Here is a 21,374-nt window from a genome sequence, read left to right on the forward strand (position 1 = left end):
CGCTACAGGAAAGGAAGACCCAGAGTTACCTCTGCTGCAGAGGATAAGTTCATTAGAGTTACCAGCCTCAGAAATCGGCAATTAACTGCACCTCAGATTGTACCTCACAGAGTTTAAGTAACAGACACATCTCAACAGGAACTGTTCAGAGGAGACTGCATGAATCAGGCCTTCATGGTCAAATTGCTGCAAAGAAACCGCTACTAAAGGACACCAATAAGAAGAAGAGATTTGCTTGGGCCAAGAAACAAGAGCAATGGACATTAGACCGGTGGAAATCTTTCCTTTGGTCTGATGAGTCCTAATTTAAGATTTTTTGGTTCCAACTGCCATGTCTCTGTGAGACGCAGAGTAGGTGAACGGATGATCTCTGCATGTGTGGTTCCCACAGTGAAGCATAGAGGAGGATGTGTGATGGTCTGGGGGTGCTTTGCTGCTGACACTGTCAATGATTTATTTCGAATTAAAGGCACACTTAACCAGCATAGCTACCACAGCATTCTGCAGCGATATGCCATCCTATCTGGTTTGCACTTAGTGGGACTATCATTTGTTTTTTAACAGAACCATGACCCAAAACACACCTCCAGTCCAAGAAGGAGAGTGATGAAGTGCTGCATCAGATGACCTGGCCTCCATAATCACCCGTTCTCAACCCAATTGAGATGGATTGGGATGAGTCAGACTGCAGAGTGAAGGAAAAGCAGCCAACAAGTGCTCAGCATATGTGGGACCTCCTTCAAGACTGTTAGAAAAGCATTCCTCATGAAGCTGGTTGAGAGAATGCCAAGAGTGTGCAAGCTGTCATAAAGGCAAAGGGTGGCTATTTTGAAGAATCTAAAATCTAAAATATATTTAGATTTGTTAGACACTTTTTTGGTTACTACATGATTCCATATGTGTTATTTCATAGTTTTGATTTCTTCACTTTTATTCTACAAGGTAGAAAATAGTCAAAATAAAGAAAACACTTGAATGAGTAGGTGTGTCCAAACTTTTGACTGGTACTGTACATGGGATTGGTCTCTGTCCCAGGTTGATGACCTGATAGAGGACAGTGTATGTTTGCTCAGTTTGTCCAGCGCTCAATCAATCAGCCCAGGGTATTACTAAAGTATAAATAACACTAGGACACACACTGCTCTGTCAGTGGCGGGAGGGTGGGTGATTAATGAATTAGATTGCTGGCTTACTGCCCGTCATCTCATAACCATTAAGTGACTTAGCTATACTATATGACCAAATTATGTGAACATATTCTCGTCAAACATCTAATTCCAAAATCATGGAGTTGGTCCCCTGTTTGTTGCTATAACAGCCTCCACTCTTCTGGGAAGGCTTTCCACTAGATGTTGGAACATTGCTGCGGGGACTTGCTTCTATTCAGCCGCAAGAGCACTAGTGAGGTCGGGCACTGATGTTGGGCGATTAGGCCAGGCTCTCAGTCGGCGTTCCAATTCATCCAAAAGGTCTTCGATGGGGTTGAGGTCAGAGCTCCGTGAAGGCCAGTCAAGTTCTTCCACACCGATCTCGACAAACCATTTCTATATGGACCCCGCTTTGTGCATGGGTGCATTGTCATGCTGAAACAGGAAAGGGCCTTCCCCAAACTGTTGCCACAAAGTTGGAAGCACAGAATCGTCTAGAATGTCATTGTATGATGTTGCGTTAAAATTTCCCTTCACTGGAACTAAGGGGCCTAGCCCGAACCATGAAAAAGCCCCGGACCATTATTCCTCCTCCCCCAAACTTTACAGTTGGCACAATGCATTGGGGCAGGTAGCGTTCTCCTGGCATCCGACAAAACCAGATTCGTCCGTCGGACTTCCAGATGGTGAAGCGTGATTCATCACTCCAGAGAATGCGTTTCCATGGCTCCAGAGTTCAATGGCGGCGAGCTTTACACCACTCCAGCCAACGCTTGGCATTGTGCATGGAGATCATAGGCTTGTGTGCGGCTGCTCGGCCATGGAAACCCATTTCATTAAGCTCCCAACGAACAGTTCTTGTGCTGACGTTGCTCCCAGAGGCAATTTGGAACTCGGTAGTGAGTGTTGCAACCGAGGACAGACTATTTTTATGTGCTTCAGCACTCGGTGGTCCCGTTCTGTGAGCTTGTGTGACCTACCACTTCATGGCTGAGCCGTTGTTGCTCCTTCTAGACGTTTCCACCTCCCAATATCAGCACTTACAGTTGACTAGGGCAGCTCCAGCAGTGCAGAAATTTGATGAACTGACTTGTTGGAAAGGTGGCATCCTATGACGGTCCCTCGTTGAAATTAACTGAGCTCTTCAGTAAGGCCATTCTATTGGCAATTTTTGGAGATTGCATTGCTGTGTGCTCGATATTATACAGTCATGGCCAAACGTTTTGAGAATGACACAAATATTAATTTCCACAAAGTTTGCTGCTTCAGTATCTTTAGATATTTTTGTTAGATGTTACTATGGAATACTGAAGCATAATTACAAGCATTTCATACATGTCAAATGCTTTTATTGACAATTACATGAAGTTGATGCAAAGAGTCAATATTTGCAGTGTTGACCCTTCTTTTTCAAGACCTCTGCAATCCACCCTGGCATAAATTAACCTCTGGGCCACATCCTGACTGATGGCAGCCCATTCTTGCATAATCAATGCTTGGAGTTTGTCAGAATTTGTGTTTTTTTAATGTCCACCCACCTCTTGAGGATTGACCACAAGTTCTCAATGGGATTAAGGTCTGGGGAGTTTCCTGGCCATGGACCCAAATGATCAATGTTTTGTTCCCCAAGCCACTTAGTTATTACTTTTGCCTTATGGCAAGTTGCTCCATCATGCTGGAAAAGGCATTGTTCGTCACCAAACTGTTCCTGGATGGTTGGGAGAAGTTGCTCTCGGAGGATGTGTTGGTACCATTCTTTATTCATGGCTGTGTTCTTAGGCAAAATTGTGAGTGAGCTCACTCCCTTGACTGAGAAGCAACCCCACACATGAATGGTCTCAGGATGCTTTACTGTTGGCATAACACAGGACTGATGGTAGCGCTCACCTTGTCTTCTCCGGACAAGCTTTTTTCCGGATGCCCCAAACAATCGGAAAGGGGATTCATCAGAGAAAATGACTTTATCCCAGTCCTCAGCAGTCCAATCCCTGTACCTTTTGCAGAATATCAGTCTGTCCCTGATGTTTTTCCTGGAGAGAAGTGGTTTCTTTGCTGCCCTTCTTGACACCAGGCCATACTCCAAAGGTCTTCGCCTCACTGTGCGTGCAGATGCACTCACACCTCCCTGCTGCCATTCCTGAGCAAGCTCTGTACTGGTGGTGCCCCGATCCCGTAGCTGAATCAACTTTAGGAGACGGCCCTGGCGCTTGCTGGACTTTCTTGGGAGCCCTGAAGCCTTCTTCACAACAATTGAACCGCTCTCCTTGAAGTTCTTGATGATCCGATAAATGGTTGATTTAGGTGCAATCTTACTGGCAGCAATATCCTTGCCTGTGAAGCCCTTTTTGTGCAAAGCAATGATGACGGCACGTGTTTCCTTGCAGCTAACCATGATTGACAGAGGAAGAACAAAGATTCCAAGCACCACCCTCCTTTTGAAGCTTCCAGTCTGTTATTCGAACTCAATCAGCATGACAGAGTGATCTCCAGCCTTGTCCTCGTCAACACTCACACCTGTGTTAACGAGAGAATTACTGACATGATTTGAGCTGGTCCTTTTGTGGCAGGGCTGAAATGCAGTGGAAATGTTTTTTGGGGATTCAGTTAATTTGCATGGCAAAGAGGGACTTTGCAATTAATTTCAATTAATCTGATCACTCTTCATAACATTCTGGAGTATATGCAAATTGCCATCATACAAACTGAAGCAGCAGACTTCGTGAAAATACATTTTTGTGTCATTCTCAAAACTTTTGGCCACGACTGTACACCTGTCAGCAACGGGTGTGGCTGAAAGAGCCCAATCCACTAATTGGAGGGGGGGGGGCACATACTTTTGTATATATTAGTGTATGTTACCATATAACCCTACTGAGTGATTGAATTTTACGGATATCTCATGATTTACCATTTTAGTGGCATTGTGGTTAGAATGTCCGCCTTACAATTGGAAGATTGGGGCTTCGATCCCTTTTCAAATCATACCAAAGACTCTAATAAATGGGACCTGATGCCCCTGCTCTGCACTCAGCATTAAGTAGATGGATTGGGGGTAAGACTCTGCGACAGATTAGCATCAGGGTGTGTACTTGTACATCAAGCTGCCTCAAGCTAAAGAAACAGGAGGCTCCTGCCCTATGGGCCATTCTGGCTCAGACAAAGCATAAATGTCCAAGGCTTACTTACTTACCTAATTTCATGATGTTATAAAATGCTATAAGTTATGAAACTAATATGTCACTCAAGCATTCATTGACACTAAATGACAACAATGTGAACGTATTTCATTTCAATCTTTTGCTTGTTTACGTCGGGCCTTGTTGCTCCGTCAGTTGCTAGTGAAGTGTCTTTCGTATAGACAATGAGAGCGCTTTTACATAGCAGAGGTGAGGTATGAGGCTGTCATATTTATTCATTTCACAGCAGAACGTCTGTCTGGCATTCTATGGAACAATGGTAGAGGAGTCCGTGTTCTAGCAGTGCTGCCAGCCCTCACATCAGTCAGACGGAATGTTCTCACCTGTACCGATATCTCTTTGCCACTGATGAACTACACCATAGGCACAATAACCAATTAGCAATTACTTTATGTAGCCGCACCAATTCACCACAGCTTCTTGATAATCATCACTTTATTGCGATACTCATTGTCCCCTCCTCCACCTCATCCATTCTTCTCTCTTCCTATTGGTCAGTTCCTGCGCCTGTCGTGCGACACCACCCCTCAGATGGTATACACCCTGATGACAGCCCACTGGGGGGTACCCTCCCCCAACCTGGTGGTTTCTGTGGTGGGGGGTGAGGGGTGTGAGAAAGTCAAGACCTGGGTCAGGGAGGTGCTGAGACAGGGGCTGGTCAGGGCAGCACAGAGCACAGGTGAGACACACATAGACACAGTACCCTGCACCTTAGAGACCGCAGCCCTGTGAACATAGAGTCATTGAACACCGGTCACTTTAATGTTTACATATTGTTTTACCCACTTTCTATGTATATACTGTATTCTAGTCATTACTCATCCTATATACAGTAACCAGTGCTATACACACTTTTTATATTGAAATACTGTCCATACTGTCTATACACACCATTATATACAGTATATACACTGAACAAAAATATAATCGCAACATACAACATTTTCAAATATTTTACTGAGTTACAGTTCATATAAGGAAATCAGTCAACTGAAATAAATTAATTAGGCCCTAATCTACAGATTTCTCATGACTGGGAATACAGATATGCAAATGTTGGTCACAGATACCTTAAAAGAAAGGTAGGGGCGTGGATAAAAAAAACTGTCAGTATCTGATGTGACCACCATTTTCCTCACACAGTGTGACACATCTACTTCGCATAGAGTTGATCAGGCTGTTATTGATTGTGCCCTGTGGAATGTTGTCCCACTCCTCTTCAATGGATGTGCAAAGTTGCTAGATATTGGTGGGAACTGGAACACACGTCGATCCAGAGCATCCCAAACATGCTCAATGGGGGACATGTCTGGTGAGTTTGCAGGCCATGGAATTGTGTACAGATTCTTGCGACATGGTCACGTGCATTATCATGCTGAAACATGAGGTGATGGCAGCAGATGAATGGCACGATAATGGACCTTGGGATCTCGTCACGGTATCTCTGTGCATTCAAATTGCCATCGATAAAATGCAAATGTATTCGTTGTCCATAACTTATGCCTGCCCATACCATAACCACACCTCCACCATGGGGCATGCTGTTCACAACGTTGACATCAGCATAGTGCTCGCCCACCATCTGACCGGTACAGTTGAACCTGGGGTTCATCCGTGAAGAGCACACTTATCCTCTGCAGCAGAGGTAGCTATGGGTCTTAATTTCCTGTGGCGGTCCTCATGAGAGCCAGTTTCATCATAGCGCTTGATGGTTTTTGCAACTGCACTTGAAGAAACTTTCTTGACATTTTAGGATTAACTGACCTTGTGTCTTAAAGTAATAATGGACAGTAGTTTCTCTTTGGTTATTTGAGCTGTTCTTGCCATAATATGGACTTTGTCTTTTACCAAATAGGACTATCTTCTGTATACATACCACCCCTACTGATTGGCTCAAACGCATTAAGAAGGAAAGAAATTCCACAAATTAACTTTTAACAAGGCACACCTGTTAATTAAAATAAATTCCAGGTGACTACCTCATGAAGCTGATTGAGAGAATGCCAAGAGTGTGCAAAGCTGTCATCAAGGCAAAGGGTGGCTATTTGAAGAATCTCAAATATAAAATATATTTTGATTTGTTTAACACTTTTTTAGTTACTGCATGATTCCATATGTGTTATTTCATAGCTTTGATGTCTTCACTATTATTCTACAAGGTAGATAATAGTAAAAATAAAGAAAAACCCTGGAATGAGTAGGTGTGTCCAAACATTTGACTGGTGCTGTATATAAAAAATTACAAAATAACTGAGGAGGATGGTCCTCCCCTTCCTCCTCTGATATATGTATATATATTCCCGGACTCTGACATTGCTCGCTTTGATACTGTATTACCTTTTGGATTATGAGTGTATTGTTTTGTACTGCTAGGTATTACTGCACTGAAACACAAGCATTTCGCTGCACTTGCGATAACATCTGCAAATCTGTATACATGACAAATAAACTTTGATTGATTTGATTTGACACACACACACCCAGGTGTCCTGGGTTTGAGGTTGGTCAGGGCGGAACAGGGCACAGGTGAGAATAAAGCCCACTCCGTTGAATCTATTTGTTTAATATATCCTGAATACATATATGTGATCCCATTAAGATGAACCACAGAACTGATGATTTTCTGGCAGAAATACTGTACCTAGCCCCAAGATCCACTGAGGACAAACAGCGTGGTTGTTTGATAGATATGTATATACGATCCTATGAAATCAATGCATGAGGTATTTACTTTCATAACGTACTGTAGGGACAGAGCGGATCAGGTGTAATTAAAAGTATGTCCGTTCTACCAATTGGAGTTGCATTGCTGTTGTAATTTACCCTCCTGCTCTTCCTCATCCTCTTCCTTCTCATTCTCTTCCCCCTCCTCTGGCTGTATGGGTTAAACGTTTACAGGACACATGACCATCTAGGCCAGGCAGTTGTTGATTAAATCAAGGCAGGGCAATAAGCAGGTTGTCCATAGAGCATAAAGTTAGCAGACCCAGCAATGGTAAGAGGCCAACCAGTAGAACAGGATATACGTTGAGTAAGTGTAAATAAGTGCATGTAGTTCAGCATTCAAATTAAGTATTTTAAACAAATCCTTCCCGGGCCTGATTCCAAAAAAATTATCATTTATTTGATGTCATCTTTCACTGCCAGTTACATGTTTTCACAGTGCCCTTGACTCATAACCAACAAGCTTATGTTCCTTATCTGTCTATTGTCCATTGTATATGATCCTGGTTGCTCAGTTGGTAAGAATATGGTGTTTGCTATTCCAAAGTTGCAGGTTCAATTCCTGCAGGGGTCACATTTATGCAATCACTGTACTACAAGTCGCTTTGAATAATGACGTCTGCTAAGTGGCATATTATAATTGTGTCATAACCATTTCTCTCATGCTCTTTGTCACGCCCTCACTTCCCCCTCCCCCCTTTCTCCCCATATCTCTCGCTCCCTCTTTTTTATTTTTTCTCACTCACTCCCTCTCTTCCTTCTCCTCTACCTCCCCCCTCTCTCCCAGGGGCGTGGATAGTGACTGGGGGGCTGAGGGAGGGAGTGAGTCATTGTGTTGGGGAAGCAGTGAGGGATCATGCAGCGGCGGCCTCCTCCCTGTCCCAGAAGAAAGTCATCGCTGTGGGCATGGCCCCCTGGGGGTTGGTGCACAACAGACAGCAGCTCATCAACGCACAGGTACATTTACACACACACACACACACACACACACACACACACACACACACACACACACACACACACACACACACACACACACACACACACACACACAATGTTCAATGTATACAGTTTTAAACATGCACGTGACACAGACATAGAAACACACACACACACACAGCAATACATAGGTACACTGGCACTATATACAATTATAGAATTTTGTTCACTTTCATCTATCCCCTCTTTGCTTCTCACTCACTTTCCTAATTTATTTCTGTCCCCTTCCTTCTCCTTTTTATCCCTTCTCTCTTTCACTCTATTTCTTTCTCTCTTTTAATAAGATGTCCTTTTAGGTTGAGAAATCCAAAACCACAGGAAATCAAATGAATAACAACGAGGACTTTTTATTACATGGGATGGGAATCACAATGTCTTCTTCTCTCTCTCTCTCTTACTACGTCTCTCTCTCTGTTTCTCTCCCCCTCTCTACCCTCCTTTCTCTACCCTGATCTCTCTCCTCTCTTCCTTTACCCCTTCTCTCCTCTGATCCCATTCTCTACCCATTATCTCTCTCGCCCACCCCCCTCTCTCTCACATATTCTCTAACCCTCCCCCCCACACAATCTCTCTTTCTCTACGCCTCTCCTCCTCAGGGTAGTTTTCCAGCACGGTATTATGTCCAGAACACATCCCGTGACTCGTGCTGCCTGGATAATAACTACCAGGCCTTCCTGCTGGTGGATGATGGGAGTGTAGGCCGACGGGGAGGGGAGATGGCCTTCAGGGCCAAGATGGAGGACTACATCTCCCACCAACGCACAGGCATCTGGGGTGAGACACTGCCCAGCTAGCACATAACGTTCTGAGAACCATCTGTTTCTAAGAGCTTGGTGAGCGTGTAGTTGTTCTATGGTTATTTTGCATTCAACCTTCCTACAACTTTCTGGGAATGGTGCAGGATAGTTGCTTTGCATTGGAACATTCTCAACACATTTAAGGAACTTGACAAAAAAACTTTTTTTTCTTGGTATTTAATTGCTTCAACAGAACGTTTCCTAGAAGCTCAAACATGATTACATTTCATTTCAATTCTAGGAACGTTCTTCAACTGGTTTGACATTGTGAAAGTTCTCGAATATTTCAAAGAATGTTAAGAAACAATGTTCTTCTGTGGACATTTCAGTACTTCAGCATAAAGTTTCCTACAGGTTTTCTCATAGTTTGGATTAAAGACATGTTCTCAAATTGTTCCGATAACGTTAAGAAAAACATTTTTCTGTGGGAATTGCAGAACTTCCACAGAACATTCCACACAAGTTCCTATGTGGTTAGATTTAATGTCATATTTTTACTATATCCTGGGAACGTTTGAAAAAATGGTGTAACTGAAACAATGTTTTCAGAACGTTCAGAGAATGTAAGGTTCTTGGCAATGTTGGCAATATTCTGGGAATGTATATATTTTATTAGAGTACAAAAAAAAAATGCATGAAATGTATGCATTCACTACTGTAAGTCGCTCTGGATAAGAGCGTCTGCTAAATGACTAAAATGTAAATGTAAATGTACACATTAACATCAATAATCTCTAAATTCCTGTCATGCTCTGACCATAGAGAGCCCTCGGTTCTCTATGGTGTTTTGGACTTTTGGACTATGGTGTTTTGGAGCCCTCGGTTCTCTATGGTGTTCTGAAACCCCAAGATTTTTTTTGGGGGGGGGGGCACATGGAGCGGTCGGCAGAGCAGCGGGGAGTGCCAGAGCCCGAATGGCAAACTCTGGAGGAGTTCAACGAGGGATACCGGAGAGAGGTTTTGGCGAGGAGTATGCTGCAGCGCAGGCGCGTTGAAGAGCGCCTTCTCAGCCCGGAACCATCTGTGCCGGCTCCACGCACCAGGCCACCAGTGCGCCTCCTCAGTTCGGTACGTCCTGTGCCTGCTCCTCGTACTCGCCCTGAAGAGCATGTCACCAGTCCGGTGCAACCTGTGCCGGCCCCATGCATCAGGCCTCCAGTGCGCCTCCCCAGTCCGGTACGTCCTGTGCCTGCTCCCCGCACTCGCCCTGAAGTGCGTTTCACCAGTCCGGTACCACCTGTACCGGCTCCACGCACTAGGCCTCCAGTGCGCATTCACAGTCCAGAGCTTCCGGCGACGGTCCACAGTCCGGAACCTCCTGCGACGGTCCACAGTCCGGAACCTCCTGCGACGGACAACGGACCGGAGCTTCCAGGGACGGTTAACAGCCCGGAGCTTCCCGGGAAGGTCAACGGTCCAGAGAGTCCAGGCACAGTGTCCAGTCCCGATCCAAGGCCGGAGCCTTCCTCTGCGCCGGTGGCCAGTCCAGGCACGGCGTCCAGTCCCACTCCATGGCAGGAGCCTTCCTCTGCGCCGGTGCCCAGTCCAGGCACGGCGTCCAGTCCAGTTCCAAGGCCGGAGCCTTCCTCTGCGCCGGTGCCCAGTCCAGGCACGGTATCCAGCCCAGCTGCCATGGTGGGAGCCTTCCTCTGTGCCGGTGCCCAGTCCAGGCATGGCGTCCAGTCCAGCTCCATGGCCGGAGCCTTCCTCTGTGCCGGTGCCCGGTCCAGGCACGGCGTCCAACCCAGCTCCATGGCTGGAGCCCTCCTTTGCGCCGATACCCAGTCCAGGCACGGCGTTCAGCCCGGCGCCTTGGCTGGATCCGGGGGCGGGGGCTACGACCCACACTGGAGCCGCCACCGACATTAGTCACCCCCCTACCCTCCCCATTTGGTTTCAGGTTTGCGGCCGGAGTCCGCACCTTTAGGGGGGGTACTGTCACGCCCTGACCATAGAGAGCCCTCGGTTCTCTATGGTGTTTAGGTCAGAGCGTGACTAGGGGGGTGTTCTAGTCTGGAGCCTTCCTCTGCGCCGGTGCCCAGTCCTGGCACGGCGGCCAACTCAGCTCCATGGCCGTAGCCTTCCTCTGCGCCGGTGCCCAGTCCAGGCATGGCGGCCAACTCAGCTCCATGGCCGGAGTCTTCCCCTGCGCCGATGCCCAGTCCAGGCACGACGTCCAGTCCTGCTCCATGGCTGGAGTCTTCTTCTGCGCCGGTGCTCAGTCCAGATACGGCGTCCAGTCCCGCTCCATGGCAGGAGCCTTCATCGGCACCGATGTCCAGGCCAGGGCTGGTGTCCAGTCCCTCACCAGAGCCGCCACCGATGCTGGGGGATCCGCGAGCTGAGTGGGTACTTCGGCCCCCACCAGAGCCTTCCCCGATGCTGGCGGATCCGCAGGATGAGCGGGTACTTCGTCCTGGACCAGAGCCGCCACCGACACTAATCACCCCCCCCACCCTCCCTATTTGGTTTCAGGTTTTGCGGCCGGAGTCCGCACCTTTGGGGTGGGGGGTGGGGGTACTGTCACGCCCTGACCATAGAGAGCCATTGTTTCTAAATCTATAAAATAAAAAAAGAGTTCAATCGAACTTGACCAAAACAATGGAATTGCCATGGAAACATGTGGGGAAAGAGCCGTGGGTGAAAGATGCCCCCCAGCTACATTAGCCTACATGTTTATATGTGTATTTCACAATATGTTGAGGTAAATCAGAGTATAATATTTGTATGGATGTCAACCCCAACTTTCACGTCCTGACCATAGAAAGCTTTTATTTTCTATGGTAGAGTAGGTCAAGGCGTGACTGGGGGGTATTCTAGTTTATTATTTCTATGTGTGTTTCTAGGTTATTATTTCTATGTTGGGGATTTGTATGCTTCCAAATTAGAGGCAGCTGGTAATCGTTGCTTCTAATTGGGGATCATATTTAAGTAGCTGTTTTTCCCACCTGTGTTTGTGGGATATTATTTTGTATTTTGTGTTTTGTGCATGTGCACCACTTAGTCACGTTTCGCTAATTCTTTATTGTTTTGTGCGTTTCACTTAAATAAAATATGTGGAACCCAGATCCGCTGCACGTTGGTCCGAGTATGCTTCCAGTTCGTACGACGAGCGTGACAATTCCATTCTCAGAAAACCACAACAACACTTTTGCAACGTTCAGAGAACGTTCTAATAATGTTATTTAAAAACATATACATTCTATTCTCTCAGCGTCAACAATACACTCTATATCCTCTATCTTGTTAAATGTGTTCAGGTGTGTTGGCCGCACCCACTAATTAGCAACACCTGATCTTAATGAGTGTTTGTTTCCTTTGAAATGGGGTCTGTTTGAACAGACTAAAATTAACAGATTTGTATGTGTAAAAAAACATAGCATGCTAGCTCCATCCTAGAGCCGCAGTGGTCTAATTCCATGGCTAGAGAACAAAATATCATAGGTTTGAATTTCACTGATACTCTGTCACAATAAAAAAAAATGTGTTTGCACGATTAATGCTTACGGAAATTAATTTCCATGTTTCTTATCTGTGCTTGGAGTTCAAAAAATTCATCCAAAACAATCTAGCAGTCTTATTGAAACATTCAGTCATAATTTTAAGGAAGTTGTTCAAAAACCTCCATATAACCTAGAATTTCCATTCTCAGAGTGTTAATAAAACCTCCCAAGAAAATGTTCTCAGAACCTCCCTACAACCTGGGGCGGCAGGGTAGCCTAGTGGTTAGAGCGTTGGGCTAGTAACCTAGGCCGTCATTGAAAATAAGAATTTGTTCTTAACTGACTTGCCTAGTTAAATAAAGGTAAAATAAAAATAAAAAACCTAAAAATAAATGTTCCCAGATCAGGCTAAATTGACACTTCTGGTCTCGGAATGTTTAAAAAATGTTTTGGCGGTCAGAAACCTATGGCTTCATTCCCACAACCAATGTGAAACCAAAAACATACGTTCCCACAACTTCCAAGGAACCAAATGTGATAGCTATGTGTACAATAATAAATCACTCTGTGTGCAATAATATTGTTTAACATGATTTTTGAATGACTACCTCATCTCTGTACCCCACACATAGAATTATCTGTAAGGTCCCTGTTGAGCAGTGAATTTCAAACACAGATTCAACCACATAGACCAGGGAGGTTTGGAATGCCTCGCAAAGAAGGGCACCTATTGGTAGATGGGAAAAAAATTAAAAGCAGACATTAAATATTCAGTCACTAGATACAGGTGTCCTTCCTAACTTAAATTGCTGGAGAGGAAGGGAACCGCTCAGGGATTTCACCATGAGGCCAATGGTGACTTTAAAAGAGTAACAGAGTGTATTAATGACTGTGATAGTGTAAGGTCTTGTCTGTGGTGTGGCGGAAAGAAGCGCAGGAAGCAGCGAACACTGTGTGGTAATTTTAATTAAGAACCACCCGTACAAAATAAGAGGTCTCCCAACAACAGGGAAAAATACAATGGACAAGCACAGTCAACAAACGCAGTTGACATACAGAAAAACAATCCCGCACAATAGGGTGCGGGCCAGCTGAACTAAATAGCCCTCTTAATTACCTAACTCAGGGCAGGTGAGAAAACATAAAAAAAGGGAAAAAACAAAAAGGGAATCGGTGGTAGCTAATAGGCCGGTGACGACGACTGCCGAGCGCCACCCGAGCAGGAGGGGGCGCCACCGTCGGTAGGAATCGTGACAGTACCCCCCTCCTGACGCGCGGCCCCTGCAGCGCGCCGACACCGGCCTCGAGGCCGACCCGGAGGACGAGGCGCAGGGCGATCCGGACGGAGGCGGTGGAACTCCTTCAACATGGATGGGTCCAAGACGTCCTCCGCCGGCACCCAGCACCTCTCCTCCGGACCGTACCCCTCCCAGTCCACAAGGTACTGCAGGCCCCCCGCCCGGCGTCTCGAGTCCAGAATGGCCCTTACGCTGTACGCCGGGGACCCCCCGATGTCCAGGGGGGGTGGAGGGACCTCCGGCACCTCATCTTCTTGTAGGGGACCAGCCACCACCGGCCTGAGGAGAGACACATGAAACGAGGGGTTAATACGGTAATAGGAAGGGAGTTGCAACCGATAACACACCTCGTTTATCCTCCTCAGGACTTTGAAGGGCCCCACACACTGCGGCCCCAGCTTCCGGCAGGGCACGCGGAGAGACAGGTTCCGGGTCGAGAGCCAGACCCTGTCACCCGGTGCGAACACCGGCGCCTCACTGCGGTGGCGGTCAGCACTCCTTTTCTGCCTAGCACTGGCCTCCTTCAGTGAGTCCTGTACTGCTTTCCAGGTCTCCTTGGAGTGCTGAACCCAGTCCTCCACCGCAGGAGCCTCGGTCTGGCTCTGGTGCCATGGGGCCAGGACCGGCTGGTACCCTAGCACACACTGGAAGGGTGACATGTTAGTAGAGGAGTGGCGAAGTGAGTTCTGGGCTAACTCTGCCCAAGGAATATACCTCGCCCACTCCCCTGGCCGGTCCCGGCAATACGACCTCAGGAACCTGCCCACCTCCTGGTTCACCCTCTCCGCCTGCCCATTGCTCTCGGGGTGATAACCGGAGGTTAAACTGACCGAGACCCCCAGCCGCTCCATAAACGCCTTCCAGACCCTGGATGTGAACTGGGAACCCCGATCAGAGACAATATCCTCCGGCACCCCGTAGTGCCGGAAGACGTGGGTAAATAGGGCCTCCGCAGTCTGCAGGGCCGTAGGGAGACCGGGCAAGGGGAGGAGACGGCAGGACTTAGAAAACCGATCCACAACCACCAGAATCGCAGTGTTCCCCTGAGAGGGGGGAAGATCTGTCAGGAAGTCGATAGACAGGTGCGACCATGGCCGTTGCGGAACGGGGAGGGGCTGTAACTTCCCTCTCGGTAAATGCCTAGGAGCCTTACTCTGGGCACAGACCGAACAGGAAGAGACATATGACCTCACGTCCTTAGCCAAGGTGGGCCACCAATACTTCCCCCTTAGACTCCGCCCTGTCCTCTCTACACCAGGATGACCCGCCGCAGGTAGCGTGTGCGCCCACCGAATCAACCGATCGCGAACATCGAGCGGCACATACATGCGCCCCACGGGCACCTGCGCAGGCGCAGGATCCAACACCAGTGCCCGCTCGATGTCCGCGTCCACCTCCCACACCACTGGTGCCACCAGCCTAGACGCTGGAATGATGGGAGTTGGATCGATGGGGCGGTCATCCGTGTCATACAGACGGGACAGCGCGTCGGCTTTAGTATTAAGGGAACCCGGTCTATATGAGATGGTAAACCTAAACCGGGCGAAGAACATGGCCCACCTTGCCTGACGTGGATTCAGTCTCCTCGCTGCCCGGATGTACTCCAGGTTTCGGTGGTCGGTCCAGATGAGAAAGGGGTGCTTAGCCCCCTCAAGCCAGTGTCGCCACACCCTCAAGGCTTTGACTACCGCTAGCAACTCCCTGTCCCCCACATCGTAGTTACGCTCCGCCGAACTGAGCTTCCCTGAGAAGAAAGCGCAGGGGCGGAGTTTCGGTGGCGCACCCGAGCGCTGTGATAGCACGGCACCCACCCCAGCCTCGGATGCGTCCACCTCTACTACGAACGCTAAAGATGGGTCCGGGTGCGCCAACACGGGCGCGTCGGTGAACAGGGTCTTCAACTTCTTGAAGGCTCCGTCCGCCTCCGTCGACCATCTCAAACGCGCCGGCCCCCCCTTCAGCAGTGAGGTAATGGGAGCCGCTACCTGGCCAAACCCCCGGATAAACCTCCGGTAGTAGTTGGCAAAGCCCAAGAACCGCTGCACTTCCTTCACCGTGGTTGGAGTCGGCCAATTACGCACGGCCTTAACGCGGTCACACTCCATCACCACCCCCGTGGTGGAAATGCGATAACCCAGAAAGGAGACGGCTCGTTTGAAAAACTCACACTTCTCAGCCTTAACGTATAGGTCATGCTCCAGCAGTCTACCAAGCACCCTGCGCACCAGGGACACATGCGCGGAGCGGGTGGCGGAATATATCAGAATGTCATCGATATAGACAATCACGCCCTGCCCGTGCAGGTCCCTGAGAATCTCGTCAACAAAGGATTGAAAGACGGCTGGAGCATTTTTCAACCCATACGGCATGACGAGGTACTCATAATGGCCTGATGTGGTACTAAAGGCGGTTTTCCACTCGTCTCCCTTCTTGAAACGCACCAGGTTATACGCGCTCCTGAGATCCAATTTTGTGAAGAACTGTGCTCCATGAAATGATTCCACCGCCGTAGCGATAAGAGGTAGTGGGTAACTAAACCCCACCGTGATCGCGTTTAGACCTCTATAATCAATGCACGGACGCAGACCTCCCTCCTTTTTCTTCACAAAAAAGAAACTCGAGGAAGCGGGTGAGATGGAGGGCCGAATGTACCCCTGTCCCAAGGATTCCGTGACGTATGTCTCCATAGCCGCCGTCTCCTCTTGTGACAAGGGGTACACGTGACTCCTGGGAAGCGCAGCGTTAACCTGGAGATCTATCGCACAATCCCCTTGTCGATGAGGTGGTAATTTAGTCGCTCTCTTTTTACAAAAAGCGATCGCCAAATCGGCGTATTCAGGGGGAATGCGCACGGTGGACACCTGGTCTGGACTCTCCACCGACGTGGCACCTATGGAAACTCCTAGACATCTCCCTGAACACTCCTCCGACCACCCCTGGAGAACCCCCTGTTTCCATGAAATGATGGGATTGTGACCAGCCAGCCAGGGGACCCCCAGCACCACTGGAAACGCAGGTGAATCAATAAGGAAAAAGTTAATGCTTTCCCTATGATTCCCCAGCGTTACCATGTCCAGCGGCACCGTAGACTCCCTGACTAGCCCTGACCCTAATGGTCGGCTATCTAAGGAGTGCACGGGGAAGGGGGAATCTATCGGCACCCGTGGAATGCCCAGCTTAATGGCAAGTCCACGGTCCATAAAGTTCCCAGCTGCGCCTGAATCGACTAGCGCCCTATGCTGGGAAGAGGGAAAAAATTTAGAAAATGAAACAGGCAAAAACACATGACCAACAGGGGGTTCTGGGCGAATCTGGTGCTGACTCACCTGAGGTGACCGAGAAGTGTTCTGCCTGCCTTCTCGACTCCCAGACTGGCTCCTCCAGCACCGGTCGGCCGTGTGTCCTCTCCGACCACAGCTGGTGCAGGAGGAGCCACCTCCTCCGGTGCCCCTTGGCACGGCCCCCCCTACCTCCATAGGGGTAGGGGCGGGGGTGCACGGGGGTGGAACGGGCAGGACCCTCTCCGAACGCCCGCGGGCAGCCAGCAAATTGTCCAACCGTATGGACATGTCAATGAGTTCGTCCAGGGATAGATTGGTGTCCCTACAGGCCAGCTCCCTGCGGACGTCCGCCCGGAGACTACACCGGTAGTGGTCTATGAGGGCCCTGTCATTCCACCCCGCTCCAGCAGCCAAGGTCCTAAACTCCAGCGCGAAGTCTTGAGCGCTCCTCGTCTCCTGCCTGAGGTGGAACAGCCGTTCACCCGCCGCTTTACCCTCGGGGGGGTGGTCGAAAACAGCCCGAAAGCGGCGGGTGAACTCTGGGTAGTGGTCCCTCGCCGAGTCTGGAGCGTTCCAGACCGCATTAGCCCACTCCAGAGCTCGGCCCGTCAGGCAGGAAACGAGGGCACTTACGCTCTCCTCTCCTGTAGGAGCAGGTCTGACGGTGGCCAGGTACAACTCTAGCTGGAGAAGAAACCCCTTGCACCCAGCCGCCGTCCCATCGTACTCCCTCGGGAGTGCCAGGCGAAGCGCGCCAGAGCCAGACGTCGTAGGAGGAGGAGATGGTTGTATCGGGGGAGGTGTAGGTGGAGAGAGGATACCACTCCTCTCCCATCGTTCCATCCTCTCCATCATCTGGTCCATGGCGGATCCGATGCGATGCAGGACCGATGTATTGTGCTGGACACGTTCCTCCATTGAGGGTAGTGGAGTGCCCGCTGCTCCCGCTGATTCCATGCTCCTTCTGGTGGTGCGGGATTCTGTAAGGTCTTGTCTGTGGTGTGGCGGAAAGAAGCGCAGGAAGCAGCGAACACTGTGTGGTAATTTTAATTAAGAACCACCCGTACAAAATAAGAGGTCTCCCAACAACAGGGAAAAATACAATGGATAAGCACAGTCAACAAACGCAGTTGACATACAGAAAAACAATCCCGCACAATAGGGTGCGGGCCAGCTGAACTAAATAGCCCTCTTAATTACCTAACTCAGGGCAGGTGAGAAAACATAAAAAAAGGGAAAAAACAAAAAGGGAATCGGTGGTAGCTAATAGGCCGGTGACGACGACCGCCGAGCGCCACCCGAGCAGGAGGGGGCGCCACCGTCGGTAGGAATCGTGACAGATAGGCGAAAACAGGATAGATCAACAACATTCTAGTTACTCCACAATACTAACCTAATTGACAGAGTGAACAGATACAAATATTCCAAAACACCCATCCTGTTTGCAACAAGGCACTAAAGTAATAATGCAAAAAATGTGGCTGTTTGGGGCAAATCCAATACAACACATCATGTTCAAGCATAGTGGTGGCTACATCATGGTATGGGTATTCTTGTAATCATTAAGGACTGGGGAGTTTTTCAGGATAAAAACATTTATGAAATACAGTAATTACAGGCAAAATCCTAGGGGAAAACCTGGCTCAGTCGGCTTTCTACCAGACACTTGGAGATGAATTCACCTTTCAGCAGGACAATAACCTAAAACACAAGGACAAGGCTTACCAAGAAGACAGTGAATGTTCCTGAGGGGCCGAGTTACAGTTTTGACTTAAATCTACCTGAAAATGGTTATCTAGCAATGATCAACAACCAATTTGACAGAGCTTGAAGAACTTTGAAAAGAATAATGGACAAATGTTGCACCATCCTGGTGTGGAAAGCTCTTAGAGACTTACCCAGAATGAATCACAGCTGTAATCGCTACTCACAGCTGTAAGGTGCTTCTACAAAGTATTGACTCAGGGGAGTGAATACTTATGTAAATGAGATATGCCAAGTATGCTTGATAAATAGGGAAAATCAGCACACAAGCAATAATGGCATTATAATGAATATACATGTCAATATGACAGCAGTCAAAAATAATCAATTATCAGTTGGACCAAGCCCATGTCACATAAACAACGAAAGCTGGTGATTGCGTTGCTGATTTCGTTTTTTACTTGAGATGTTGGGCCTGCTCTCTCACTGATGACATTTTGTGCTGATAATCGGTCTGTAGCATTGTCACCAGCTTGTTCTATCTAAACAGTGTTTCCCTTTCATTTGGTGGTGGTGCAAGCACCTGCTCAGTGTGCACCATTCTGTAATTTTTGCGATTAGCCCTCGGAGCTGTAGGTTCAAGCTGAGGCTCAGAATCAGAAGAATAATCATCAGAGATGTCATCGTGATGAATTTCTTCCCCACCATCTGAGTCATTTTCATTCAGATTTTGTAGCAACGCTAACGCAGCATGTGCATCCATTCATCTTGGTCTTCTTACCATTGTACATTATGCACGTTCTCACAGTGTACTCCAAGTAGGCCAGAGTAGAATATAAAACTGTTTGGATTCGGTGGATTTGTAGAGGTTAGGCTACATATAATTTTGAGATTATAATAGAATAAATCAATACAATAGAATGGCCCTACCCTACATAATAATGCGTATTTCGCTTCCCCTCGCTCATCAACTCAATTCAATTGAATTCAATTCAATTTGCTTTATTGGCATGACGTAACAATGTACATATTGCCAAAGCTTACTTTGGATATTTACAATATGAAAATAATAAGAATCAATGTTGTCAACGGGACAACAGTAACAACAATAACCAAGGGTCAAAATTACCATACATTGAACAAAAGCAATAAGCATACAGTAGAGGACATGTGCAGGTTGATTGGTCTGTCATACACTGTCCCTCATCTTATGGCAGGCAGCAACTCACCCATTCTCTCCATCATGCTTTACATTTATATAATCTGTTGTTAAAAGTGTGAAATTAGTTTCGGTATAGTTTAGGTTCAGTTTCGAAGCAATTACCAATGTGATTATCAACTAGGCACGGCACCTTCAACTATCAATATTTTAATATTTTATTTTGATGGGCAAGGAGGCCCGCCCATAACGCCAGCCCTGCTTTGCTAGCGTTTGGTAAATACGACTAGATGAATGTAATTCAGTGACGCGTGTGTAATTTTTTTGTATCGCTAATATTTGGTGGGTTATGTATATATTTCAGTAAGAAAGACTAACATTAATGTATAACAATTAATGTATAACAATTCATCCAAAGGATGACTTATCGTGAAGTGTTCAATTGTGTTTTTATTTTTTTGTAAGGAAATAACTCTGGGTTTGGCCGGGGTAGGCCGTCATTGTAAATAAGAATTTGTTCTTAAACTGACTTGCCTAGTTAAATAAAATACAAAATATTCTTATATGACTAGTAAATCAGGAAATATTCACACATTGACATTAATATGATGGACATTCACAATGAGATCAATGACATTCACAATCTGATCACGTTTACATGCACACTAATAATTAGATATTAAACTGATTATGGCATTAGGCCGAGTATGGCATTAGTCCTGTAAACTCCTTACTCTGCTTATCTTATTCGGCGTACGGTCATAATCAAAGTAAGCATAAACCGATACGTCTGGTTCTCCGAGCAATCTTTAGAATTATTGGGGGTATGGAAACGCCTCACTCAGAGTTATAGCGATATATTTGAAATGTGCACGTGCTAGCACGAGCAGCTCAAATTGAATTATTTTGCGAGAGTGAAGGGAGTTCGGAAATATTTACAGTATGCATCTTAGAAATAGTTTTTACATTCAAACTTCATATGTCCGAACTCAGAATCAAATATGCTTCACAAAAATAACATGGTTGTTGCTGTGGTAGAACAAAGTCTCGTCAGGTAGCCTGATTTCAGATGTGTCCGTGTAAACAGGATTATAAGGGAAATCGTTCTTCTTGCAAGGAATGTAAATGTCAACTCAAACTATTATTAATCTGACTATTCACAATAATCCTATTATTGTGTGTATGTAACCTTACTGAATGACTCATTACAAAAAACGTGACAATAATTTGATACATTCGCAGTCTTCCATTATGCTTGTGGAAATACATATTCTTATAAATATTCTTATAAGTAGTAAATCATGAAACATTGATGGACATTGACTATGACATCTGATCAATGACTCATGACTAAAAACTTGATTTTATGGACTTCTCCCATTTGTCCTACACCCCTTCCCTGTACCTGTTGTTTTCCAGGTAGTGGCAGTATAGATGTCCCTGTATTGTGTATGCTCATCTCAGGGGACGCTGCCATGCTGGAGGTAAGCTATGGCAACATCACTATCATCACTATGGCTTACTTTACTTTTCATGACATCACTAGGCCTATAGTACATTACTGTGCATGACCAGAACATTCCCGTTATCCCCTCTTTCTCTCTCTCCTTCCCTTTTGAATTTC

General features: G+C 47.1%; 1 protein-coding gene across 2 annotated transcripts in view; it reads left to right on the top strand.

Annotated features, from left to right (window-relative positions):
• Window positions 1-21,374, top strand: part of trpm4a (transient receptor potential cation channel, subfamily M, member 4a) — a 74,245-nt gene that overhangs the window by 19,598 nt on the left and 33,273 nt on the right. For both annotated transcript variants that reach the window (XM_045716111.2, XM_014192262.3), the window contains exons 4-7: window positions 4,844-5,024; window positions 7,857-8,026; window positions 8,665-8,842; window positions 21,170-21,234. In XM_045716111.2, the coding sequence (XP_045572067.2) occupies window positions 4,877-5,024; window positions 7,857-8,026; window positions 8,665-8,842; window positions 21,170-21,234 (561 nt within the window). In that variant the 5' untranslated portion in view covers window positions 4,844-4,876. The remainder of the gene's footprint in view (window positions 1-4,843; window positions 5,025-7,856; window positions 8,027-8,664; window positions 8,843-21,169; window positions 21,235-21,374) is intronic.

This window comes from Salmo salar, chromosome 03 (assembly GCF_965601325.2).
Source record: "Salmo salar chromosome 03, fSalSal1, whole genome shotgun sequence".
Lineage (NCBI taxonomy): Eukaryota > Metazoa > Chordata > Actinopteri > Salmoniformes > Salmonidae > Salmo > Salmo salar.